This window comes from Danio rerio, chromosome 6, assembly GCF_052040795.2.
Source record: "Danio rerio strain M-AB ecotype USA chromosome 6, GRCz13ab, whole genome shotgun sequence".
NCBI classification, from domain to species: Eukaryota; Metazoa; Chordata; class Actinopteri; order Cypriniformes; family Danionidae; genus Danio; species Danio rerio.
In genome coordinates this window covers 15,912,501-15,940,261 of record NC_141026.1, presented here as the reverse complement: position 1 = coordinate 15,940,261, position 27,761 = coordinate 15,912,501, and the positions used below count along the sequence as shown (strand labels likewise).

General features: G+C 36.7%; 1 protein-coding gene and 1 long non-coding RNA gene across 9 annotated transcripts in view; one reads left to right on the top strand and one right to left on the bottom strand.

Moving 5' to 3' along the window:
* Window positions 1–23,983, top strand: part of tgfbrap1 (transforming growth factor, beta receptor associated protein 1) — a 31,083-nt gene extending 7,100 nt beyond the window's left edge. Inside the window, exons 4-13 of one of the 8 annotated variants that reach the window (XM_087255793.1) lie at window positions 5,171–5,325; window positions 5,416–5,498; window positions 8,112–8,453; window positions 10,508–10,565; window positions 12,984–13,127; window positions 13,673–13,819; window positions 13,922–14,081; window positions 15,277–15,713; window positions 21,827–23,621; window positions 23,817–23,983. In XM_087255793.1, coding sequence (XP_087111919.1) covers window positions 5,171–5,325; window positions 5,416–5,498; window positions 8,112–8,453; window positions 10,508–10,565; window positions 12,984–13,127; window positions 13,673–13,819; window positions 13,922–14,081; window positions 15,277–15,713; window positions 21,827–22,009 — 1,709 coding nt within the window. In that variant the 3' untranslated portion in view covers window positions 22,010–23,621; window positions 23,817–23,983. 8 annotated transcript variants of the gene reach the window in all.
* A 2,792-nt stretch (window positions 23,984–26,775) lies between these two features.
* The window catches only part of LOC147843414 (uncharacterized), a 2,543-nt gene continuing 1,557 nt past the window's right edge, over window positions 26,776–27,761 (bottom strand). The window contains exon 2 of the long non-coding RNA XR_015493374.1: window positions 26,776–27,761. This exon is cut by the window's right edge and continues 811 nt beyond it. This is a non-coding gene — a long non-coding RNA (uncharacterized LOC147843414).

The following is a 27,761-nucleotide window of genomic DNA, read 5'->3' as shown; positions in this document are numbered from 1 at the left end:
AAAGGTGTATGGGTATGCTACCGAAGTCCATACGTGTGCTCTCGATATAAGTCAGTATAAATCAGCCTTAACAGAGCAGGGTGACGTGACTCCACACAAAGTAGGGAATATAATTGATAAAGTCGACCTAAGAAAATTAGATCGATTATAGGTTCTGAATTTCGGTTATTTTTCGATTAATCGCTCAGCTCTAAAATTAAGTTGGTCCTATGTTTATTTTTCAGTCCACTTTGGTAAGTTAGCTATGTTTAAGGGGTAATGATTCCTATTTTTCGTGCAACCTAAAAAACATTTTCATACCAAACATTAGCTATGTTTTCATAAAAAATCTGAATTAACTTTGTGTAAAACTGGATTATTGCATAGAAAATGTGCGAATAAAGCATTGTTTCCATCCAATCCACAAGTCAAAGAGAACAAAATTGTCACTCCCGGATTAACTGGCGGCAAACATCAACAGTAAAAACTGAATTTGCTGTGGTAGAAAAAGCTGCGTCAATCTTTTCTTCATTTAATCAATGACTTGCGCCTCAGAAGGCAATCCTGACACGCAGTGAACGTGCGGTGGTGTTTGAAGGCGTCAGACGTGGAGCACAGACACTCTTGATTCTGGAGGTAATTAATAATATAATAAATATACTGAAATGGTTAAGGCGGTATAGACTGACTAAAACAACAGTTCAGATGCTTTACAGTGTGCTCAGTCTGCAGGTTTGTCCATTCACACACATTTTTATCATCACATGATCTCTTATAATAAAATTACATCATTGTTTTTTAATGCACATACTAGGGCTGGGTGGTATATCCTGGGGATATATCGATAAGATTCCCCAACGCGATGCAGTATTATCCAATATCGTTCATATCGATATGGTTTGAGGCCACACATGCGCATTCTGCATGAAACGGAGCACTCCAAGGTAGCACGCAAGCTCCACTTGCACAAATTTGCGCATGTGCAAATGAATAATTCACTCCATGAGTCATACAAAAGATTTGTTCAAAATGAACGAATCGTTCAAGAACGACCTATCACTGACGCGACATGGAGGAACATGCAGTGCTGGTGTTGTATCGAATTGTTGTCTCCCTGGAACAAATCTGACTCCCCCTCGCGTTCACACGCATCTGTCAGCGCCCGCAGCTGTCACAGCAGTTTATCAGAAACCTTTTAACGATCATTTATTCAGCAATTGATAGCAAGAATGAACATGGAAGCTTTATCAAATTGCCAAGCAACACCTGAATGTGTTCAAAAGAATTAAACGCCAAAATGGGACAAATTAATACCACATTTCGAAAGTGAAACCACCTCCTATTCACTGATTATAAGTTCAGCTTTTATTACATGACTGTCTCTTCTTTACATTTATGTTATAACACATTTAGCTCTGCGTTATGGTCTGTTATAATGACAGTTTACATTTATTTGCTTAACCAGCATTTCATCACAGTACTCACAATTTTGTTACTTCTCATATCTATAATCTATTCCTTTTCATCTCTTTATTTAATATTTAGTAAAGCAAGTCAAAACAAAACAAATGTACATGATTTTTTACATGGAGTGAAAGGCTTCTCTTTAGAGATCTTGGATATGTGCACTGTTTAATAATTGTGCACAATAAATACATGTAAATGTGTAACTAAAGAGCATACAGCTGATTTAATAGTTGTTTATAAATCACACAGCTGTGGTATACAGGATTACTTATAACAGCACTGTAAATGTGACATAAAATACTAATTCATATTTACATTCAATGTGGTTCTTTTCTATCCTGTGGTTTTCTATGGTTCTGTTTACTTTGTTATTTGCACAACAGCACAGTAGTGCTGTGAATAGTGTTAAGCAGGAAAAAAAAACCTGTACCGTATGTATTTATCAAAGATTTTGTTTATAATTTGTAATGTTTTGCAACAGTTTAAGCAGAAGAAAAACCTGTACTGTATTTTATTTATCAAAGTTTTTGTGCAGCTGTAGTTTTTTGTGCAGCAAGGAAAACCCCTGTGTTTGAATTATATTTTGCTCCAAAAATGTTTAATAAAGTCTTAATAAAGGCTTTAACTCTCAAGTAACCATTTATGGGAAAAATACCGGATATATATTGTATATCGTCATTCCTCCTAAAAATACAGGGATTTGATATTTTGCCCATATCGCCCAGCCCTAGCACATACTGGAATTTGTTCAGTAAAATTGTTTCCATAGTTTATACGCATCTTTTTTACCGAATAAAAAGTTTATCTTACTCAGTTATGCCCATATATTGTTTATGCTCATTTTCAAAATGTATACGCATCTTGGAGTTTCCATTAACTGTTTATTTATTTATTTATTTTATTATTTTTTTTATGCGCATATCCAAAATGCACATAAGAATAGGTTAATAGAAACGTAGCTATTGACTGATTGAAATAGTCATGTACAGACCAAATTAAAATGTTGTATTGCTTTACCATTCACCAATATCCGCAAAACATAGAGAGCCTAGAAATCACCTTCTACTTTGTAGGTACTGCATTTGAATTTAAATGTTCTACTTGTACATTAGAAAAGTATGTTCTATACAGTATGAATGTGAGCAGTATGATTTCAACTCGGACGTACTTCATCCGCCATTTTGTAATCATCACGTGACCCACCCCTTTCAGTTGCATCGCTTCACTCTAATTCATGAGTTCTCTGAATGTTAAAAATATTAAAAAGGTAAAAAGTAACTGCGGCTGCGATACCTACTACCAGATCTATTTTCAATTGTCAGACACCCACATGAAAATATACTATAGTAATTTATAGAAAATACTATAGTGTTTTTTTTAACTGTACTGACACCTCCAATAGAGATAGAGAGATTGCACAATCAGCAAAAATGTTGCTTGATTTTTACATATAGGCAATATATATTGCATCACCATAAATGACTGAGGTCATGTCCATATGTTGTGCGATAAGTGGACATATTGATTGTGATAGGCCTAATTATATGTATGATGTAACATTTGTAAATCCTGAATCAGTCTCACCTGTTTAAACTGTGGCGTAAAAAATACAGGGTTCCACATAATTAATTCATGTTGACCCAACACAAATCGATTGAGTAACCTAACACTTTTAACAAATTTTGTGGATTGAACATAAAACAGGTAAGTTGTCCCAATGAAATCTCAAGAATTGTTGTTTCAGCTCATTTTAATCAAGTAGTTTGAACAAGTAAAAAACATTTATTTTTTTATTGTATTTAGTTTCCAAGACCCACAATAAATGCAAAATGAAATCATGTTGAAAATACTTAAAAGAAACAGCAGAGATGTCACTGCTTTTATCAGTTATATATAAAGACTTACTGTGTCTTAGTTTATATTACTTTAAATTACTAGTCCTGCAGTCTAGTGTTTACACGTATTGATTTTTCTGAAGTGCTGAGGTAAATGTCCCTACAAAGCAGCAAGGAAATTTTCTCCTGTCAGTTCTTGCTAGAGCTCGATAGGGCTTGAATCAGGACAACAACGCACACACAAAAAAAGAGTTATTCAAATTTAATAAAGCAAGCTGTGCAGAGGTGTAGTGAAGGCAATTTACTCTGTAGCACCTGATGTAATTTCTTATGACAAGCCTAGATCAGGTCAGTCACCGTACATCTTGCGTCAAAAACTCATTATTGTGCCCATCACAAGCTGGATTTTTTTTTTCAAGCTGTTAAATCATATACATTTGTCAGTTCTCACATGGTCTCATGACTTTATGCTAAAGCTTTTACTGATGGTTATTAATGGTTCCTGAATGTGAAACTGATGTTTTGTGTAAACACAGTCATCCCTTTGACATCACTTTTTTCAATAGATCTCTGGAATTAAACATCAGTTCCCGAAGATAATCTGTAACATTTAGGGACCAGTTCTCGCTTTTAGCTAGTGGTTTATTACCTGGTTTTGATTAAGATACTGACTGTTTGTTTGTACTTACAAAGTACATAATCCTCATGATCTTATACTATATCGCAAACCCTGCCCAACAACTAAACCCATCTACAACCATAATAACTTTTAATAAGCTGCAAATTAGGAGTTTGAGCTAAAAGTATGTTAATGGTTTATTAATAGTGAGAAATGTACTTCCATTGTCTTCTTAGTGAAGTACTGCACTTATAAGTAAATGCTTCAAAAACTGATAGCATGTGAAAACACCACATTTATTAACATGTCTTTTACTTCAAACTCACTTTATAACTTTAGCAAGTGCTTGAAATGAATCCTCCAAACGAAGATAAGAACACAACGCAAGTAAGAAACACAACGTTTTTTTATCCTAAGCAGTAATAAAGTTCATTATCAGGACAATTATATAAAGAACTCTTCTACCATAAATTGTCATATATTGTGTTTATTATTCATGCTGAATCAATGAAAGCAGTTATATCTTCTGTTTATTCAATTTAGGGCTGGATGTATTGGTTTAAACATCAATAAATCGATGTATTGTGAATAGATTTTTGGAATCCACTGCGACTCTCTCTGGAATCGATTCGTACGGCCTGTTTCACTTCGCATGTGTGAGTTGAGTGTGTCAGCAGCGCACAGCAGATCGGCAGCTTTTGCACAGATCAATCTATCTATCTACACTTTTTGTACTTTTCATTTACACCAAGGCCCGTAGCAGCTTCCTCTGATGCTGTTTCCTTAACCTGCAAGTCTTTATTTTACAAATTATGTAGATTCTAAAGAGTTGTTTGCATCTCACGCTCTATGAAGAGTGTCATTCATGTCTTTTAAGGTGCACTCGGTCAGAAGACATTTGCCTGTGATATCATGTCATTTAGATTTTTTTTTCTTGATTTTCTTCTTTGAGGTATGTTTACAGTTTGCACACTTGTGCATTCCCTGGCCTATGAATGTTAGATTACTGCTGATCACAGAACTGTGCATGACAGTTTCAGCTTTTGCTAAATTGTGATTTTGATTTCATCTGAGAAACTTAACATCACTGTATCTGTCATTGATTCAGTCCTGGAAAACCATTCAGTTTGCAAAGTTTTCATCATATAAGCATTAACTTTTATCAAATGTTTGTTGGCATTTAATTTAGGGAAAATAATATTGAGATAACAATCATTCTCTATTTACATTTACATTACTCATTCTCTTTTTTTCTGGTGTTCTCTCTCAGGTAAGGTGGTGGTGGCCTCATCAAAAGCCGTGTACATGCTGGTGCCTCTTCCTCTGGAGCGTCAGATCCAAGATCTACTGGCAAGCCATCGAGTGGAGGAGGCACTGACTCTCACAGAGGCGGCACAGAGAAACATTCCCAAAGAAAAATATCAGGTTTGACTAACTTTTCTGACAACGATGAGAAGGAAGAGTGCTTTTCTCAGTTGGAGAAAGGATTGATCATTTTCTCTGTTTGTGTTGTAGATATTGCACAGGAGAATTCTTCAACAAGCAGGATTCATCCAGTTCGGCCAGCTTCAGTTTTTAGAAGCAAAAGAGCATTTTAGGTGAAGTACATTATTTTGTGGTGTAATTAATACTGGTAATTGCCACTCAGGCCCAGATGTTTCAGAGGATGACTGAATGGAGTTAATTAACTTCTTTGCTAATTGCTTCTTATCCCTGTGCGCACCTGACCCTAATGGTCGTATGCTAATGGATGGAGAACAGAAACTTGTCTAATTGGTGATTAAATGGCCGACATAAATACCAGAGGATATACCATGCTGAATTCGGCATGTATTTTAAGCAGCTACATCTGTCATGTGGAAAGAAATATTCATTCATTTGAATCACAGATTGCTAGCACAATCATAATATTTCGAAGATGCACCTGGAATGATTTAAAAGGAAAAAAAAAAACATACACTTCTGTTATTAAAACGGGCACTTAATTGAAGCCAATGGACAGGTTTCACTAATGTTTCTTTCTGTCTTTTTTCACTATTTTCTGTTTTACTTTTTGTGGTTTTATAGTTATTATTTTTTAACTTAACAATAAGGTAACCACTATTAGCAATTTTTTTACATAGTTAAAATAAATATTCCATTTAGTTGGAACATTTGCTAGTGCATAAAACACAGCTAATACAACAAAAGTATCTTGTATCTGTTAATAATCATGAAAGGACATTTTTATTTTTTATTTATTTATTTTTTTTTTACAATAATTAATGTTTTTATTGCTATAAAATTGCAAATATGCAGTTGCTAATTTGAATGTTATTGCATCAACACTAAGAGTATCATAATATAGAGTGAGGTAAACCTCTCTCTGATCTCAAAAGGAGCTCTAGGGACAGATGCTAGAGACAATTGTCTTTAGCCTGCTTGTTAGAGCAACTGACTCCCATAAGAAGAATTGCCAGTTCAATCCCAGCTCAGAATGGGATGGGTCCTGTAGGATCGTTGGGTTACACGTGGGAGCTTGTCTGGGATGGGAGTAAGGTTTAGGGGGTGAGTGTAACTGAGGCCAGCTAGCGAAGTGCTATGAGGTGAACCTCATTTCTGATCTCAAAAGGTGCTCTAGAGACAGATGTCTTTAGCTTCTGTGCTAGAGCAACTGACTCCCATGCGAAGATTAACCAGTTCGATCCTAGCTCAGAATGGGATGAGTGCAGTAGGACCGGGGAGGTGAGGGGGTCGTCTGAGATGGGAGTGAGGTTTAGGGGAGTGAGTGTAACAGAGCTTAGCTAGCAAAGTGCTTTGAGGTAAACCTTACTTCTCTGACCTCAAAAGGAGCTCTAGGGATAGGTGCTAGAGGCCATTGTCTTTAGCCGCCTTGTTAGAGCAATCACTTCCCATACAAAGAATTGCTGGTTCGATCCCAGCTCAGAATGGGATGGGTGCAGTAGGACTGTTGGGTTACACTTGGTGGCTCGTCTGGGAGTGAGGTTTAGGGGAGTGAGTGTAATAGAGCTTAGTTAGCAAAGTGCATTGAGGTAAACCTCACTCCTCTGACCTCAAAATAGGCGCTTGAGGCCATTTTCTTTAGCCGCCTTGTTAGAGCAATCACCTCCCATTTAAAGAATTGCCGGTTCGATCCCAGCTCAGAATGGGATGGGTGCAGTAGGACTGTTGGGTTACACTTGGTGGCTCGTCTGGGATGGGAGTTCGGTTTAGGGGCTAAATGTAACGGAGGCCAACTAGTGAAGTGCTTTGACGTAAACCTTACTTCTTTGACCTCAAAAGGTGCACTAGGGACAGACGCTTGAGGCCATTGACTTTAGCCTTCTTGTTAGAGCAACAGACTTGTATGCTAAGAATCACCAGTTCGATTCCAGATCAGAATGGGATGGGTGCAGTAGGACTGGTGGGTTGCATGTGGGGGCTCATCCGGGATGGGAGTGAGGTTTAGCAGGGGGTAATTGTTACAGAGGCCAGCTAGCGAAGTGCTATGCAGGTAAACCTCACTCCTCTGAACTCAAAAGGTGCTTAAGTGACAGACAGTAGATGCCATGGTCTTTAACCTCATTGCGAACGACTCCCATACAAAAAATCTCTGGTTTGAACCCAGCTCAGAATAGGATAGGTGCAGTTGGACTTGTGGGTTACATGTGGGGGCTCATCCGGGATGGGAGTGAGGTTTAGGGGTGAGTGTAACAAACGGCTAGCTAGCGAAGTGCTATGCGGTTAAACTTCACTCCTCTGACCTCAAAAGGTGCGTTAGCGACAGACGTTAGAGGCCATGGACATTGGTTTCCTTGCGACGACTCCCATGCAAAGAAATGTCAGTTCGATCACATCTTAGAGTAGCTTGGTTGCAGTAGGACTGGTGGTTTTCATAAGTCTTACATATTATATTATATTATATTGTATTATATTATATTATATTATATTATATTATATTATATTATATTATATTATATTGTATTATATTATATTATATTATATTATATTATATTATATTATATTATATTATATTATATTATATAGTAATTTAATTACATGACCTAAACTTATTTCAGTACGTTGGTAAGATGTCAAGTTTCAGTTATTCAAGTTTTCATCTCATGTTTAGATTTTTTATTTCAGTTTTACTTGATTTGACAAAAATATTGTAATTAAAAACAACAATGCATGTTTCTAAGAAGCTCTGTTTTATCTGACACCCATCTTAGGAAGGGACAGCTTGACGTTCGGGAGCTGATTTCTCTTTATCCGCTTCTCCTACCTGCCTCTTCTTCCTTCACACGGTGCCATCCGCCCCTTCACGAGTTTGCCGACTTGAACCACCTGACGCAAGGAGACCAGGAGAAGGTACAACGCTTCAAACGTTTCCTCATCAGCTACCTGCACGAGGTCCGCAGCAGCGACATCGCTAATGGTTTCCATGAAGATGTAGACACTGCATTGTTGAAGCTGTACGCAGAGACCAGCCATGAGAGTCTTCTGGACCTGCTGGCCTCCGAAAACGCTTGTCTCCTGGCAGACAGTGCCCCTTGGCTGGAGAAGCATCACAAGTGGGTACTCGCTTTTATTCGTCTTTCGGTAGCCATTAAATAAAGCAGTCCATATAGCGTTGGCAGTTTGTCTTTTTAAGAAACTAACACCATTTCTTTATGAGGCAACCATTTAAGTTTATCAAATGTGCAGGGGGATGGAGTGAACTTGACCACCACCCCCAACACACGCGTACAGAAACACGCACACGCATACACTTTTTAACAAAAACATTTATATTTTTTTGCACAGTTGTGTTCACAATATATGGAGGTTTTCTTGGAGCAACATACACTCTCTGGCCACTTTATTAGGCACACCTTACTAGTACCGGGTTGGACCCCCTTTTTCATCAGAACTGCCTTAATCCTTTGTGGCATAGATTCAACAAGGTTTTGGAAATATTCCTAAGATATTTTGGTCTAAATTGACATGATAGCATCACACAGTTGCTGCAGATTTGTCGGCTTCACTTCCATGATGCGAATTTCACGTTCCACAACATCCCAAAGGTGCTCTATTGGATTGAGCTCGGGTGACTGTGGAGGCCATTTAAATACAGTGAACTCATTGTCATGTTCAAGAAACCAGTCTGAAATGAATCACGCTTTATAACATGGCGTTATATCCTGCTCGAAGTAGCCATCAGAAGATGGGTACACTGTCTTTTTAAAGTGATGGACAGGCGTTGAGACGGTGCTCAATTGATACTAATGGGCCCAAAGTGTGCCAAGAAAATATCCCCCACACATTACACCACCAGCCTAAACTGTTGATACAAGGCAGGATGGATCAATGCTCTGATGTTGTTAATGGCAAATTCCGACCCTACCATCCGAACGTCACAGCAGAAATCGAGGCTCATCAGACCAGTTTCTGAAATACTCAGACCAGCCTGTCTGGCACCAACAACCATGCCATGTTCAAAGTCACTTAAATCACCTTTCTTTCCCATTCTGATGCTCGGTTTGAACTGCAGTAGATCGTCCTGATCATGTCTACATGCCTAAATGCATTTAGTTGATGCCATGCTATTGGCTGATTAAAAATTTGCATTAACTAGCAGTTGGACAGGTGTACTTATAAATCGGCCAGTGAGTCTATATGAATGCAGAATGAGTTAGAAATTCAAAGAGACAAGACAGTCTATATGTGACGTCTGCGTTTTGATCACGACCAGTCACTCATTTGTCAGTTTCAGAATGGTGTTATTATCAAAGAATGATCCATTTATGTTGACTATGGATGTCATTTTTTTGTTTAAACATTTTTCTAAAAGTTTTCATAACATTTTAGTGTTATGTTGATGTCCTTCTTAGCATCCTATTTAAAACATTATTAGAACGTTTCAGGGGATGGAGTGAACTTGACCACCCTCCCCCACACATATGCTTTAAAAAATATACTTTTATGTAAATTTATTTTAGGTTTTACAGTTGTTCACAATATGTTGTGGTTTTCTTGGAGCACCATAAAGTATATGAATGCAGATTAAATAAAAAATGTGAAGAGAAAAGTTCTATATATAATATCTACATTTCAATGGCGATCAGTCACTCGCGTGTCAGCCATGGCCAGCTCGCACAAGCACTGCCTCCAATATTCAAAGAAAAACATTAGAGATGTGTTTAAAGCAACAAACCTTTTTTTATGAAAAGGTCAGGCATTTAAAGTTGGCAAGTCCAATTTTAGGCTTGTCGTTTTCACTCCTGCTTATTTCATATTTCATTGTTTTTTAAATGTTTTTTAGCATTAATATTTCAGCAACTAATGGTGTCTTAAATGAACAAACACTTATTTTCACATCCCATTGTTGACAGGTATTGTGTGTGTGCACGTGTTTCTTCTTTCTGTTTATAATCATAAAAATCATATTAAGCAAAAAGGTCTGATTTAAAGATAAAACCCTTGTACAACTGAAAATGAACAAACACAATTGTTATTAAAAACACTTTAAATGTGATTTCTTTCAAAAAATTTTAAATAATCCATGGTCTTGGTTTTAAGTCGCCTTGGCAGTGCATACCTGATGTGTGATTTAACTTTTAATCTTGTGTGTTTTTTTTTTCTTTAGGTATTATGCTCTTGGTCTTTTATATCACTACAATGGACAAGATGCTGCTGCTTTACAGGTTGGATGAGATTGATACTTTGTTGTATGAATATTTAAAATGATGGTGATGAGCTTTTCAAGTTTAGCTTTTATTATAAAATGTCACAATTTTGTAGTTAAATGCAATTTCAGCTATAAATCTACAGCATAATTTTGATTACCTCAAAATAAATCATTCATAGGTTCACAGGTTGATATTTGTATAATTTGAAAATGGTTACTTATTTTATGCTTTGATTACTTAGGATTTTTTTACTTTTCGATTCTTGTCCTATTGTCTATTTGATAAATATAATGTATCCATGTTTTGTTATATTCTTATAATTTATTATTTAAATCACTTAATGAACTCCAATCAATCAATGGTGTATGTATATCATGTAATTTAAAAGTTGCATTAGGATACTATTTGTACTTCCATTCAAGCATATATGAAGTTGTAGAAAATGTCCACTAACAGTTTAATGAGGAGTTTCTGTCGGGTTTGGAAGGAACGCACTGCCGAATCAGCAAATCTAATGCACACACGGGTTGAGACTTGTAGTCTATCAATGGCTGTGTATTGGCCATTAATCAGCCTGCATGATGTGTATCTTTTTCAGTTCGATTGGCCGCACTCACCTGCACATCAGACAGTCACAGCAGTAAAAATAGATGTTGAATCAAAACTTTAAAAAATCCTGAATCAATATTGAAATCACTTTTGCACACTGGAGGAAGGATAAAACCATGGCGGAAGTATTTCTTTTAGACGTGTAGTTTTATGTTTAAAAAGTATTTTAGTCACGCAAAGCTGATGTAGAATGTGTTGTTATACGAATGGGCTATATGCACAGAAGTGCCGTTCAGCCACTGAAATCTTCCAGCGAAAGATTGATGTTTTCAATTTCATGCAGTACCTTTTACAGCATCGAGAATGTAGATTATTCTTTTTTGTTTAAATACAAAACATAAGTTATTGGCATTTTTCCGCCTTGATTTTTTAAAAAGATTTTTATTTAAACCCCTTTGTTTCATTTTTGTACAATGAAAACCTGTCACGCGCCCCCTAATATTATTTACCATGCTACTTTAAATATTCGGTCTAAAATGGCATGTAAGTGTGGCTTAGTAATAAGTGTAATTTCTGCATGCCGCCGGCCAACCACTAAGCATACAGTTGTCTCTTTAGGACAAATCCTTGCATGCATAAAATATTGCACATTCTGACAAGTTTGGCTTGCTAACTACCCAACTAAAAACGTGGTAGATATGATACAGTTTTTCCATTCGGAATTATAGTATTATAAAGTACTATGAAGTTTTCGGTCACACTTTCCAATAAGGCTCATTAGTTAATGTTAATTAATGCATTTACTAAGATGAACAAACAATGAAAAATACATTTACTACTGTATTTGTTCATGCTAGTTAACATTAGTTAATGAAAATACAGTAGTTCATTGTTAGTTCATGTTAACTCATGGTGCATTAACTAATGTTAACAAGTATGAACTTGGATGTTAATAATGCATTAGTAAATGTTCAGTTATGATTAATAAATGCTGTACATGTGTTGTTCATGATTAGTTCATGTTAGTAAATGCATTAACTAATGAACCCTATTGTAAAGTGTTACCAAGTTTTCTAACTGGCAAAGGGCATGATCATGATCTAGTGGGTCTCTGTCATCTTTAATGTGCACATTCGTGATTTCAGGAGGCGTTGCTTTGGGTGGAAAATGAGGGACTGTGTGTCAGATATTACAGTATGTTAACTGGTTAGCATTTAGGCAGATCATCTACTTCACCTTTAAGGCTTTTAAAGCTTTTTACACAGTCCGGCCGCCCTGTCACCATCATACACTCATACACTACGGACAATTTAGCCTACCCAATTCACCTGCAGCATGTCTTTGGACTGTGGGGGCAAGCGGAGCACCCGGGGGAAACCCATGCGAATGCAGGGAGAACATGCAAACTCCTCACAGAAATGCCAACTGATTCGAGGTTCGAACCAGCTACCCAGCGACCTTCTTGCTGTGAGGCGACAGCACTACCTACTGCGCCTGCAGTTAGAAGGAAAATGTGTACATCAGGCCGGTTTGATAGTATATAATCATTATTAATTTCAGATATACAAATTTGTTCAGATAAAACTGTTGACTCTTTGCCAGTTGGAGCAATCTCCGTAAACCCCCATGATAAGTGGGTTCATGCATAGGGTACATTAATACTGAGTTTTTATCACTACGAGAACCTTAATGTATTTATTTTACTTTGTTTTGTATGTATTTTGTGTCGTTTGTGTGTATTATTCTTAAGTGTTGTTATTTGTTGTTTTTAAATTAGTTTTTTTTTTTTAAGCAAGATGCAATTAGGTGTAGTAACTTCACACCTGGATATGGTTTATGAGCTAATGGTTGACTAAGAGTCGTATTTTTGGTCCTTTCTTATAGATGTGGGTTAAGATTGTCAATGGAGATCTCCAAGACTCAACGCGACCAGATCTGTTTGAATATGTTGTGGATTTTCTTAGTTTTTGCTCCAACCTTGACCTTGTGTGGAGGCATGCAGACTGGGCACTACAAAAAGATCAAAAGGTGTGTACTTCATCCTCACTATAACAAACTGCTTTAATAAGAGCGAGATCTAACTCTTATCAATCTGCTTGTTTAAGTCTGATGTCAAGCAACACATTTATCTGGGTCCAAATGCTCTATCAGATGCCAAAGTTTTACAAATCCCCTAAAGTTAAACAGTCAAGCTTTACTATTTTGAATATACTTAGTTGATCTTCAGTTCTGGCGGGTTCACTTTTAGCTTAGCTTAGCATAGATCATTGAATTAGATTAGACCATTTGCATCCCACTCAAAAATTTCCTCTTTAAAGCTTGACTTTTCTGTAGTTACACTGTGTATGATTGATAGAAAATGAAAGTTGTTATTGTCTAGGCCATGGTTCAGCAGCAAAGTTTCTTGATTATTATGCCAGAATGAGGGTATAGTTCTTAGTCACATCGTTCTATAAAAACTAGTAAAATTTGCTTAGTAAAATTTGCCTTTTTCCAAAAAAGTCTTCCTTTAACAAGCGGATAGAAAAGACTTGAGGTCATAACAGACTATCTATATTCTGAATCACATATAGATTGGCGTCCAGATCTTCACTAAAAGGCCTACCTCAGAAGAGAGGAGGGGCCAGCTGAATGCAGATGATGTGATTACATATTTGCAGAAGCACAGTCAAGCCCTTCTGCTCTATCTAGAACACCTTGTGCTAGAAAAGAAACTTCAGGTAAGAGAGTGACACATCTATGTTCCTTAGTTCAGTGCTGTGCTATTGTGCCAAGGTTCCCCAACTCTTTTTTTTTTTTTTTTTGTGTCTCTTTTATAACAGAAAGAGAAGTATCACACACATCTGGCTGTTCTGTATGCAGAGAAGGTGCTGGGTTTGATCTCACGGCCTTCAACCTCTGAGGAACAGCTGTTGGCTGCCCGTCAGAAACTACAACGGTTGCTAAAAGAGTCTAATCTGTATAGAGTCCAGTTACTACTAGGTAGGTCTCCGTTGTTTTTGCCTCTCCAATAGACTATAAGGGATTATTTTAATACTTGACACACTGACACTTTGATTGAAGTAAAACTAAATAAAAGTTTTAAAACCCCTGATCCAAACTATAAACTGTCCCATTGTTTGTTTGTAACTTCATAACTAACTCAAAAGACTAAACCCTCAATCTCTTTCTTGATTTTTGCGTTTTCAGATTTTAATGCAGCGATTCAAAGGATTTATAAACATTTACAAATCAGCATTATTTATCATTTATTTTGCATGGATGTTGAGATCCTGATTTTTTAATAATTAATCATGCAGCTTACACTGAATGCTTTATTACAGGCTAAACAAGTAGTGACAGAAAACACCTTTAATAACCTAAGAAACCCACCACATCCAGAATAACCTACCATGACGTCTTCCTAATGATGTCGTCATACATATGGTTTGAATGACGCGAGAGGCTATCTCTCTCTGATCATTATAAAGTTAGGATTTATTTGCCAGTAAGAAAAATGTATAAATCCACAGGCCACATGTTTTCCAAAACGGTGGGTTGTGATCCATACATATCACATATCAACCGTGATCCGTTACACCCCTAGTATGGACCCTTTTCACATTTCTGGGTTTATCAGTAGCAGAAGTTGAGTAAACTTAGAGAACAGTAAATGGGAGAGTACAACAAATAATATTTTTACAATCTTCTTTGCTTAAATAACAAAAGAAAAACTCCACGATGGTGCCATCACTTTTAGAAAAAGGATATAAATGATGTGGGACTGATAGCTGCAGCCAAAAAAAAAGAACAATGCCAAATTTACTGTCCTGCTCAGAGACTCTCCATTGCATTGCCTCACACTAATGGTAATTAATTTTTTTGTAATTTGATGCAAAGACGATATGATAAAGTACATGCATAAATACATATAAATGTTCATATTTAAAAAATCTAAGTATTAAAAACTTAAGGATAATTGGTGCTTATGACTGTTAAACGCGTCTTATGAAAAGAGTACATTATGATACATTTCAAACATCCTTTGTGAATAAATTCTAAATATATTTACTTCTACTAAAACTACCAACATTCTTCAAAATATCTTCACAGAAAAAGAAAACTCGTATAGATATAGATGAACTGCCATTTAAGAGCTGCAGTATGCTTTCAGTAACTTCTGCTTGTGTGCCTGTAGGTAAAATTCAAGACTCTGAGCTGCTGCTACTTGAGCGAGCGACACTACATGGGAAGTTAGAGGAACACGACAAGGCTTTACACGTATTAGTGCACCAGCTGAAAGACTCTTCTGCGGCTGAGGAGTACTGCTCCTGGGCCTCTGCATCTCAGGACTCATCCTACCGTCAGAACCTTTTCCACCAACTCTTGAGTGTTTACTTGGACCCGGATGTACCTGGAGGAGCACAAACAGTAGCTGCCGTTGACTTGCTTAACCGACACGCTGAAGTGTTTGACGCAGTGCGTGTGTTAAAGCTTCTCCCAGAAGACTGGTCTCTGCCGTTACTCCGTCCTTTTCTGTGCGGGGCCATGAGGGCCACTGTTCACGCACGCTGCACTTCACAGGTCGCACTGGGATTGGCTCGAGCCCAAAACCTCCAGCTTCTGCATGACAGGGTGGGTTTTTTATGAGTACTTTTTAATATTGTGTTTATTAAAAATGCACTGCTAATTAAGCTTTAATTCAGAATATAATTAAATGTAAAAAAAAAATGAGCATAAAGTAAAAAAAAGTCAGGGTTTTTTAATTCATATTTACTTTTAAGCAAATATTTGGTTGACCAATAAAAAATGAGGCATGACCAATAATGTCATATGGTCAAACAAACTAAAAAATAAAACTAAACAAAAAGTTCTTAGCTATAGACCAGGGGTGTCCAATAGGGTTGGGCATCTAAGCTATAATGCCGATCCGATACGTATCTCGATACAAAGAATACGATCCGATATATTAGCGATACATTTGTGACATATTGCGATGCAACACGATACGATTCACACCCATATCACGATACGATGCGATATTTCAGCACTAACTAATTAGATCAAGTTTATGAGATGATGTGAAAGAGAATGCTGTGCCATTGAATGAGTTTGATTATTTATAAACCAAGCAAAACCAAGACTTTTTTTACAAACTGGCTTTTCTCTCAGAGCCAGAGTGTCAGTTTACAGTAGAGGGCCATTTTAGAACATATAGCACATATTATTTAAGTATTTTCAAGATAAACAGAATGTATAAGTGCAATATATATTATAAATGTATATATTTGCACTCTTTCAACATAAATAAATTTAGCAGTGCACAACAAGAATTGTGATTTAACTTTTCAACTATGAAAACAAGTTTTACAAAGATATATTTTGCCACTGATTATTCAAAACTTAAGGTGGTGAACTAGCAGTGTTATGCTGCTTTGAAACATCACTGTCACTGTAAACAACAGGCTAATAAAAATATAACAAACCAGCAATCTTCTTGCTGTGAGGTGGTCAAACTACCCACTGTGCCACCGTGACACCCAATTATTTTTATCATTATTATTATTATTAATATTATCATAATTAAATAAAAATTAACAGGAGGAGGAGTTTAAAACCTTCGTTCTCCGTGACACTAGGCTGAATATCTTTGCAGATGAACAATGCAATAGCATTCGTTATTGGCGTAGAGCGAGCAGAACTGTTGCGCACGGAAAAAAAACTTGCAATGCTTTTCTCACCACTTTTGGAGCTGGTTGAAGCAGTGCGAAAGCCGGCGATGCAGAAACACTGGAAGATGCTTTCACAACAACACCGTGGCGCCGCTTCAAGTCAGATTAGTCATACTGCCCGCGTATTTTACAGATGCGCGGCACATTTTGCAGATTGCATCTGTCCTGTCATGTCGTCCATCCTTAAATCCATTATGTTGCCATACTTTAGATTTAAAACTCAGTGGGGAATAAAATGTTTGTTTTGCTTCTCGCGCTTTCTGAGGGCGCTCCACTAGCTTCATCCGCACACCTGATACACTGAGTTGTAGTGTGTGCACATCCGCAAATCCGTTGCTAAGGCTTACTTTATGTAGGTCGATTAAATTATGCGCCAAAAGCAGGTTAACAACACTTGTTAATAAATAAAAAATACATTCTATATTAAAAATATAAGCTGTATCTCGGAAAAACTGATGCATCTCGCAAAAACCGATGCATCTCGATTTGCTTCCAAAATTTCATTCATCCTCTGCTGCTCAACCGATGCACTCGCATCGTGCACGCGCATGACCGCGTATCGATACATATCGGTTAATCTTCCCATCCCTAGTGTCCAAACTTGGTCCTGGAGGGCCAGTGTCCTGCATAGTTTACCTCCAACTTCCTTTAACACACCTGCCTGGAAGTTTCTAGTTTACTTAGAAAGAGCTTGATTAGCTGGTTCAGGTGTGCTTAATTGAGGTTGGAACTAAAATATGCAGGACACCGGCCCTCCAGGACTGAGTTTGGACACCCCTGCTATAGACCTTTTTTTTTAGAATGCAAAATTACCCATGCTTTGCGTGTATGCGCAAGGAGAATGCAAAGAACTTCCGGTCGGCAGCTTTTGCATATAAACAGTCACATTTGGGCAGCTTCGAAACGATAGATTTAATCTATTTTACCTGCTTTTATCATCTTTGAACTAATACTGTTGTCGATCAGCTCCACCCCCTGGACTGATTATTTAAATACGTTTGATCTAATAGGATGGAAAACAACTGCTGTGAGACATTTTCCCCTCGTTGTCAGACGGCATCTTCTGCAGTTAAATGAAGCTTCGTCATAGCTAAAGGCATCAGTTTCTCTTTCTTTCAAATATATAACCAGCCCAAACAAATGTAGTTCACCAAAATGTTTGACACACACACGTAGCCTCATGTACTGTACCACCAACACACTGATTTAATAACTGTGACAGTGAAAATAAAGTGACATTTTGAAATGACAGAAAAACCGTGGTAAATACAACACACTAAATGAAACCTAAATGGCTCCAATTAGATTGAACAGCAAATCAGCCAGCAGAGTATCAATAAAGGACTTTTCTGTATATTGCATGACTTGCATACCTGTCAAGTTTCATGCCAGTAATCTGTTTTGCTCTATGATGCAGTGAAGTATTGGATGCGTGCTCGTGTATTAAAGAGCCGCTGAGCTAACAGCTGACAGGCCGGGGAGAGAAACACACACACACACACACACACACTGACGGCTGACATATGAACTAGGAGAATGTTTTTCTCTCGCGCTTGAACCACTTCTGACAGATTATAATGGCTTTAACACACACCTTTCAAAGTTGTGTCACAAAAGCACTCCGTAATCCACTCAAAACGATGTTGAAACCCATTTTCGAAGGGCAATTTACCTGTTGTTATTGATATAAACGGAAGTTCTAAACATTCTACTGGAAGACTCTGGTCGCTATGGCGCCCTACATGCAGCAGTCAAGAAAAAGTTCTGTAATTTGTTAATTAGAAGAAAAAGTAATATGATATGTATATAGAGGCATGTGATGTGTCATAGTGCCTTAGTGCCCCACCAGTGAAGGTATATGGACATATCACAGTATATGAGTGTAGGGATGGGTATCGTTAAGGTTTTAATGGTATTACTATTTTTATTTATACCACTTATCGGTTCTGTACTTTAAAGGTTCTCTTATCGGTACTTTTTGTAGTCTTTTTTTTTAATGAAAAAAACAAACAAAAACAAATTGAACAGAATTAAAAACACTTAATTTATTATTAAGTTGTTAATGTGAAATAAAACTAAGCCAATAATTGTAAAACAAATAAATAATGTTTTTCCTGTAAAAGAATGTACAATGGTTTAAAGGAAAATGACTCTGTTTTTCACCATTCTTCTGGAGAAAAATCAACATGTTTGCCTTTTCTGGCAGAAGTCGGACATTTTTTTGTTTATTGGGCTCCCTGCAGTTGAAAATACCCTCTTTGAGTTACAAAATGCAGTTAAAGGAGTTAATGTTTGATTTTTCTTTAATGCTTTTACATAAATGAGTTAACAGTGTTGGGAGTTAAATGTGTTTTTAATACAGTTTTACAGCATCTTGCAATGTGAAAATAAGCTGTTTTTTAAATCATTTTTTTAATAAGCATAGTTTATTATTAGGCTATTCGTAGGCTATATTTCTAAATACAGCTGATGTAAAACCATTATTAATGCTTAAGATTTATTTAGGCTTCTGCAGAAAAAAATACTGTATTCATTGCAACCGAATGTTTGTGTTTATTTACTATTAATATTATACTAACTTAGGTGATTGTCTGTTGGCATAACAATGTGGATTATGTAACATTACCGTTATTAGCTAGGCAGTCAAAAACGTTTAATTTCTTTTCATTGCAGTTAATGCACTTTTAAAAGATACTTTCACTTTGCCAGATTGCTTGCGTTTCCGCTTATACAAGAAAACAACGCCAAAACAAGCCTCCACTGAGTGTGCGCGCACAGCCGAGAACTGTGAAGGCTTTTATACGTGACCTGTTAGCTGGAAACACAAGCATTCTCTTGCGAGATTGCCAACTGTGCAGACGAATATCAAATATTGCAAATTAGAAAAGTTTGGTCCGTTAAATTTTGTTACTGTAAGTAATGTTTATTCAGCAATAATTCTACAGTACCGATAGCAGAACCGTTAACGTCAGAGCTTATCGATACTTAGGTCTTTAATAATTTATTACCGAAACTGATAAAGTACAGAGTTTAGGTACCCATTCCTATATGAGTGTGATATTGCATTTGTACAACAGTTTGATGGCATAATGGTGTATATAAAAAAAGAAAGTCAAACACGTAGTGCAAAAACCCTTTTGAACGAGGAACTACTTTTTTCAGCCATTATTTCACATCAGTAGCTGATGCCAGAACAGCAGAAACCATTGCCAGTTCACAAGTGTCACTTTAGGCAAGTATTTGAATGATTTTCTAGCCTAATGTCTAAAGTGATGACAAAATAGTTGATTTTGTGCACATTTTAGGCAAGGCAAGGCAAGGCAAGTTGCCCTGCCACATTTTAAGATTATAAGGCTGAACGGCATGAAATGCCATCACTGTACAGGGATTTCCCAGTATTTCTCTGTTGCAATCATGATAGGATAACCCCAAAAGACAGGGCTTGGCGTAACAAACAAGCAATTCTGTTTTCAGACCTCTTTTCCACAAAACTGCGTGTCTCTTCCCTTGCTGTAGCATCATAGGCTGCGTCCGAAATCGCCTACTACTCTACAGTGGTGTAACGGATCACAAATCTCAGTTCAGTTCACATTATGGTTTAAGTCACCGATTGGACCATTTTTTGGATCCGCTAAAAAAGGGGAGGAGACAAATGTAATTTGCTTCCATTTATTATAGAAACAGCACTGCAAAACACTTTTGCTATTAAAAAACTGAGCTTAGAACCTGTAATTAAAAAAAAAAAATTAAAATGAAGAAATAATCAGCTGAATAAAAATAAATTATAAAAATGTCTACTGTAGCTGAGGACACTAAATGTATAAATCTAACATTATAATTTGTACAACCCATATTTATTTTTTTATTTTTTTAAGATCTCATTGACCCTAAATTATTCACTCATAAAACTTCATGTTTCATTCTTAGATGTGTCATTTTTGAAGAAATATTCAGTGCTATATTTTTTATGGCTGGTTGTTGCCACCTATTGCTTAAATAATTTAATTGCAGCCTACAACTTTCATTTTTGAGCGCCAATATAAGCAAATCACAGTGTTTTTAATCTTTACCATAGACATCAGTGGTTATATCTAAACTGTTCTCCCAGTACTTCTGTGTTATTTGACTATTTGTAACTTCATAACTAACTCGAAAGACCAAAGACTGAATCTTTCTTGATTTTTGTGATTAATAAACAAATGCAAATCAGCATCATTTATAATTTGTTGCGTGGGTGTTGAGATCCCGATCTTTTAATGATTCATTGTGCAGCTTACACTGAATGCGTTGATGCAGGCTAAACAAGTAGAGACATAAAACACCTTTAATAACCTAAGAAACCCACCACATCCCGAATAGCCTACCACGACTTCCGTCATCAATAAATTTTACAGGAAATCTAAATGCTTTCACACATGTGTTTTGAATGACGTGAAAGGCGATCTCTCTGTAATTGTTACAAATTTAGGATTAATCTACCAGTAAGAAAAATGTATTATCCTGCGGGCCATATGTGTTCCGAACTATGGGTTGTGATCCATATGAATCACAGATCAACTGTGATCCATTACACCCCTACTACTCGAGTTGGTACTACAGTTGAATTAGAATTTTCTACACAACCATTAGAAAATGATGTTCTAGTTCTATTATGAATGGAACTTGGATGTACTACATCCACCATTTGTCTTTATCACATGACCTACTCGCTTCAGTTGCGTTGCTTTACTCCCATTCATGGATTCTCTCGCATAGCATCATAGGATAGCACAGTGTCCATCTGATGCGCATTTCAGAATCTTGACGAAAATAGTAGCTCATCCAGGTACTTCTTGCATAGTGTTTTTCCCAATACTATGAATTCCGAAATATTACTGTTTTAGCCTACTAAAGAGTATATGGAGGTATGCAATATAGCGATATATGCGATTTCGGACGCAGCCTTAGCCTTGGTGTGAACCCAGCATTAAAGTACACATCATTAACCCTTTAAGCACTGTGTTTTGTGTTGTGCAGCTGAAGTATCGAGGTGGCCCAGTATTAGTGTCTGAAAAGAAGGGATGCCAGCTGTGCCACAACACCTTCAGTGAGCCCGACTGCGCCTGCTTGCCCGGTGGGACGCCCGTCCACATTAACTGTGTCGCTAAGAAAGCCCTGGACTTGCCACACGAAAATGCCCACCACAGCAACCACACATGAAGCTGAACAGCACTGTGGGGCAGTCAACGGATGCTGGCATTGCACCTGTATGGCACACAACGCATAGGGCACCTGTTCAGAGCACGAACGAGAGCTTCTGGTGCCACCTGCTTTCCCTGTGCTTGGTGGAGTCGCTCAACTAACGAGTGTTCGGGTGAATGAGATGCTGTTTATTCCATAATCCCTCTGTGTACACAAAACACTGACAATGGATATGAGATTTTAATGAAGAAACGAGAGAAAAAAAATCTTAAAAACTTGACATCGTCTCTTGGTTGATCTTATTAGCATTGCCTTATGATGACTGGTCCAGTGGCTTTCTCGAAGTTCTCTTTGCTTTTAAATGGGTGATGTCTGTGGTAAATGTTGTTTGCAAAACTGTGTAAAGGGATAGTTTCCCAGAAGTTACAATTTGAGGTTAATTTACTCGCCTTCAGGTTATCTGGGATGTAGATTTCCTTTTTTAAATTCAGTGGTAGAACGTTAAACTCATAGTTCACCCCCAAAAATGTTTTTTTTTTTTTCCTCATTTACTTGCACGTAAGAGATTCTAAACCTTTCAGAATTTTTTCTACCTTTTGGACCCCAAACAAAGTGTTCTGAAGAGTGTTGGGCAAAATGCTAATATTCTTCTGGCTATGGCGTTCAACAGAAGATTAAATGAACGAGTGAGTAAATGTTATCATCCGTTTCATCTACCATCCCCTTAATGAAGATTTTCAGTTTAAAGTGGTCCTTGGTGATTCATAAAATGGAAGTAGATAGTTAGCATCACTTACATCACAGGCAAAAGTTAATCAGACTGACTAAAGTTAATCATTTGGTAAATCATGTTCTGTGTCTTGCACAGATAGATTCATTTGATAACACACATTCAAATTTGCATTTGTTGTTTGTCAAACTACTCTACTAATGAGCTGAAGCAACATAATTGCTGAGCATTTTCGTCCACAAACTTAAAATCTAATGGGTTAACTTAATTCATTCATGTTGTCCCAACTCAAATCGATTGAATGGAACCCAGCATTTTTTTACTGAAGCTTGTACCATGAAGCCAGATTAACTGTTTAGTCAGTTGAGTTTTCTCCCAATTCTGGGTTTTTAGGTACCAGGAAGGTATCTCAGTTGGAGCATTACCTGTTCCAACGTACAATGGCAACAAAGAGTGAAAACCTTTATGTACTCTTGGTAATGTTTTCATCCACTCTGGGGTGATTTTAAGACCCAACCCCCATTTCTACAGCTTAGTCCTTCCCCTTACCCCTACCCAAAAATAAAAATAGAAAATAGAATTGGGATTGGTCTGGCCATAACCTTTTCTGTGTTTCAGCTAACAGAATGATTTTTATTTTGACACGTATTTTAAGAAAATGCTTTGAATTTTTTTTTTTTTTTTTTTTTAGAAAACTCAACAATACACTCTGGGCAAATTTATTACCCTTCCTGTTATGTTAGGGATGAAAACCTACTAAATTAAACTACTGTAAAAATGTATTTAAAACTTCTGAATTGCTTGGAAAATTAAAGGTTTAATTTAGGAAATTTACAAATGATGTCACTGTTGTGGTACAAAAAAAACAAAAAAAACAATGACGTATTTTCAATATAAAAAGTAATTGTGGACTGGAAAAAAAAAACAATGACGTATTTTCAATATAAAAAGTAATTGTGGACTGGAAAAAAAACAATGACGTATTTTTAATATAAAAAGTAATTGTGGACTGGAAAAAAAACAATGACGTATTTTTAATATAAAAAGTAATTGTGGACTGGAAAAAAAACAATGACGTATTTTTAATATAAAAAGTAATTGTGGACTGGATTTTTTTTTTATCAAAGTTTTGGACATAATAACAATATTGCCTTTTGTATATTGTTTTTTCATGTGATTTTTAATTTTTTTCTCCCTAATTTACTGTTGGTGGCTGTTTTTGCCCCATTGACTTCAATTATAACCATATTTTCAAACGATGACACCGTGTAATCATGCGTTTTTGATTGTTGGTGGTTTTCCCTGTTGGAAAGGGGTTGAATCTGTCATTTGTACCGTTGGTCATCAGTTCAGATCTTTATTAACCCTTTAGCCAAAAAACAAAACAAAAAACAAAGCTTGGGGTGCTTTCACACCATGTTTCACACCTGTGGATCGATTCTCTTGTTGCGAAATTGGGATTATAATTGTTATAATGTTGCACTTTGTTCTCGGTGCTGTTTACTTTCACACAGCAAAGTAAACTCCCCTCACCTTGGTCAGAGTTTCACAGTTTATTTTTCTGAATCCCACTCAGCTGTCATGCGTCCTTGTTTTAATTTATGACGATGAGTAACAAGACATTATAAGCGAGAAGCTGTGCTTTAATTTTGAATGGTGACACCCACAGACATTGTCACCAAATATAAATCAGGTAAGACTTTCTCATACATAGCCGTTGGCTAGAATTATTGCTTATAGGCTTTACATTATAGACAGAAATAACAGATAAACCAAGACTGCAGATCGGTCAATTAACAAACGGATAAACAGCTCTCGTTAAAAGTTAACATGCTTTCACCTTTGTATTCGACACAAAACGCACATGTACAAGTAGGAATGACATCCCGCGCTACTCGTAATTCTTTCTTCATATAGCGGTATAGGTCATATGCGTATTATTACACACCCATAATACACTATGATATAGCCTGTTTCAAACCATTTTGCTTTCTCGCTACAATCGATCCGCTCCAGAGTTCGTTTCAATCGAGCCCAGACCCCCTCATTTAGACGTTCTCGGACTTATTGTTTTGCCGTGGATCCAAGCGCAATTGCTGGATTCACATATGCCAAAACGCGCTAACTGGGGAAATGAGACAGGCTCCAAAACAAAAGTCTAGGTGTGAAGGCATGCAGACGATCTCGGACCGATTGCTTTGGCGCAGATCGGAGTACGATTGCTGGATTCACATATGCCAAATGAACCACGCTTACCGGGGAAACGTGCCAGGTTCTGAAACAAAAGACGAGGTGTGAAAGCACATGAAGTATAACTGCAAATTATATATATATGTACGTGTGAGAGTGACCTTTGCTCACTTACTTGGATGTGTCTGAGAAAATCAAAATATGCATCTCAGCTCTCAGAACTACATGGAGTAAACAAAAACAAAGACTGTGTATTTATTCACCCTCGAATGTGGTTATAATGTTAGTCAATGGGGTAAAAACAGCCACCATCAGTAAATTAGGGAGAGAAAATGAAAATCAAACAATTCATCGAAGCCAATGTTGTTACTAATCGTTCACATGTCCAAGACTGAGATAAAAGGAAAAAAAAAAACATCCAGTCCACGATTACTTTTTATATTGAAATATATTTTTATTATAATTTTTTTTCACCAAATCAATGACATTATTCATGAACTTGGCAATTCAAGAGTGAAATTCCTGTGTCTTTCTAAACGGTTTAGTACAGGGGTGTCCAAACTCTGTCCTGGAGGGTTGCTGTCCTGCATAGTTTAGCTGCAACTTCCTTCAACACACTTGCTTGGAAGTTTTAGTACACCTTGAAACAGCTTGATTAGCTGGTTCATGTGTGTTTATTTAGGGCTGGAACTAAAATATGTCGGACACCGGCCCTCCAGGACTGAGTTTGGGTACCCCTGACTTACTAGTTTTGATCAGGACGAAGGTTGATTAACAGATTTATGCAAAAAAAAAAAAAAAAAAAAAGTTAAATATTAATCTGCATTTTTACAGCAGTTTCATTCGGTGGATGTTTTCATCCCGAACATAACGAAAGAGTCGCAAATTTGAACAGTGCACAAGGGTTAAAGTTGTTACCTAAAACTCAGGATTGGAGTAAAAAGAAACTTAACTGGCTAGCCACCTTCATGGTAGACATTTTAGGATTGATTAAATTTGCCTGTATTTATTCATTTTTTGAGCTCCAAGTTCATGACTCGCCAAAGGCCATAGTTTAAGCTCAAAGTCTTCTACTAATGCCCTAACATGAATAAATTAACAGCAAATGATATATTTTTGATGAGCTATCCCTTTAAAATCAAAACACTCAGTGTCTTGACTGTTTCCTACAAGCAGAATAATTAAAAACGAGTCTACGCTATATTAAGCCAGTCAATAGTTTTCATGAAACAAACACCAAAGTTGCTTGCTCTGTGTTCGGGGAATGACAGCTTCCAGCCTTAAATGATAGTCATCATTCATTTAATATTTGAAGGAGAGCTGCTTAAATAAAACAGATGATATTCCTAATTTGATCAGCTCTTTTAAACCATTTAGTAGTGCTTTTTCAAGATGAAAAGGGAAGATTTTCCAGAATATCCACACTCAACAACAGTACGATTAGGAAAACATCACAGTATTAGAAGTTCTTCAATGAAAGTCTTTGATTAATGAGCACAACATGAGATATATTTATGTGTGCTCTTTCTTTCTAATCTGATTTGGTGGAATATTTCCCGCTGAATCTGAGTTTAAGATACAAGTGATCTCCAGTTTAAAACGGTTTCCAAATCAAACCAACTCAGGCTGTGCTGTGTTTGTGTACGTTATAGCTAAATGCTAAAGTTGCACATATTACGTCAACTGTCCGTTTGTCATTGCATGTATTAATGTGGACATGAATCCTCATGTCATAAGAATGCTAAGCTATGATTTTAATGATCAAAACATATTTTCTCATGATAACATTAGCGATTAGTAGGGCCAGACGGAATCTGCGGACATTTTTTGCTATTTCTGCAGAGAATTTTGTGGAATTATTTAGAGAGTTTCGTAAATAAAACCTTAATACATGAAATGAAAAACAATAAATTTTTTTTAACATTTATTTAATATTTACAATGCAAATCAATATAGATCTACTTGTTTGGTAAACAAAGCAAGTCTCTCATATATCTATTAAAAGACAGAAAATATTACGTTACAAACTGTATTGTAAATAAATGAAACGAACACTTTCATATTAGTCAGTGATATTACTGAAATTATTGAAACAAACTGAATAAATATAAATGCACACACATTTACTCAAGCAAATAAATAGACTCGATGGCCTAAAAATCTGTGGAAATCTGCGGATTTCTGCTCGCGCAAATTCCGTGTGGGCCTAGCGATAGTTTCATTTTTAGAGAAGCAAGATAGCAAACTGACACTGAGGGGTTTGCCTGAGAATACTATGAAAACACAATAGGTCTGTGAAAAATCGAAATGTAGGGGATTTAAAAACGCAATAAGTTGTGTGAAAAAGCACAGAATAAACACTGCCTATTTATAATTTAAACTACTTCGGCTACAACCTGATAAAGCTGGGATATGTTTTCAAAGGAATGGTTAAACCTGCGAGAACGACTGTAAGTTGAACCCTGCCTGATCTCACAAAGTATTTTACGTTTTGTCAGTTTATTGGCTAATTCGTGTTCAGTCGTACGAAATTGTACGATTTTAAAAAGGAGGCGTGGCACCCAACCCCACCCCTAACCCCAACAATCATTGGTGGATAAGCAAATCGTACTAAATTGTACGAATTAGATCATACAAATTCATACGAATTAGCCACTAAATTAAAAAGCTACGAATTGCCGTTAGATTGCGTCGGTTGAATTCAAACGAGTTAAATATTTGTTGTACACAATATCTCGGGTTGTGGATCTGACGCGATGCCTGTGTAGTGATTTGTGTGTGTGTGTTCGCTATTGGGTCTTTGCTTTGAATTGCTGACGCATTTCTCTTACAAAAGTTTTACTTGTCATT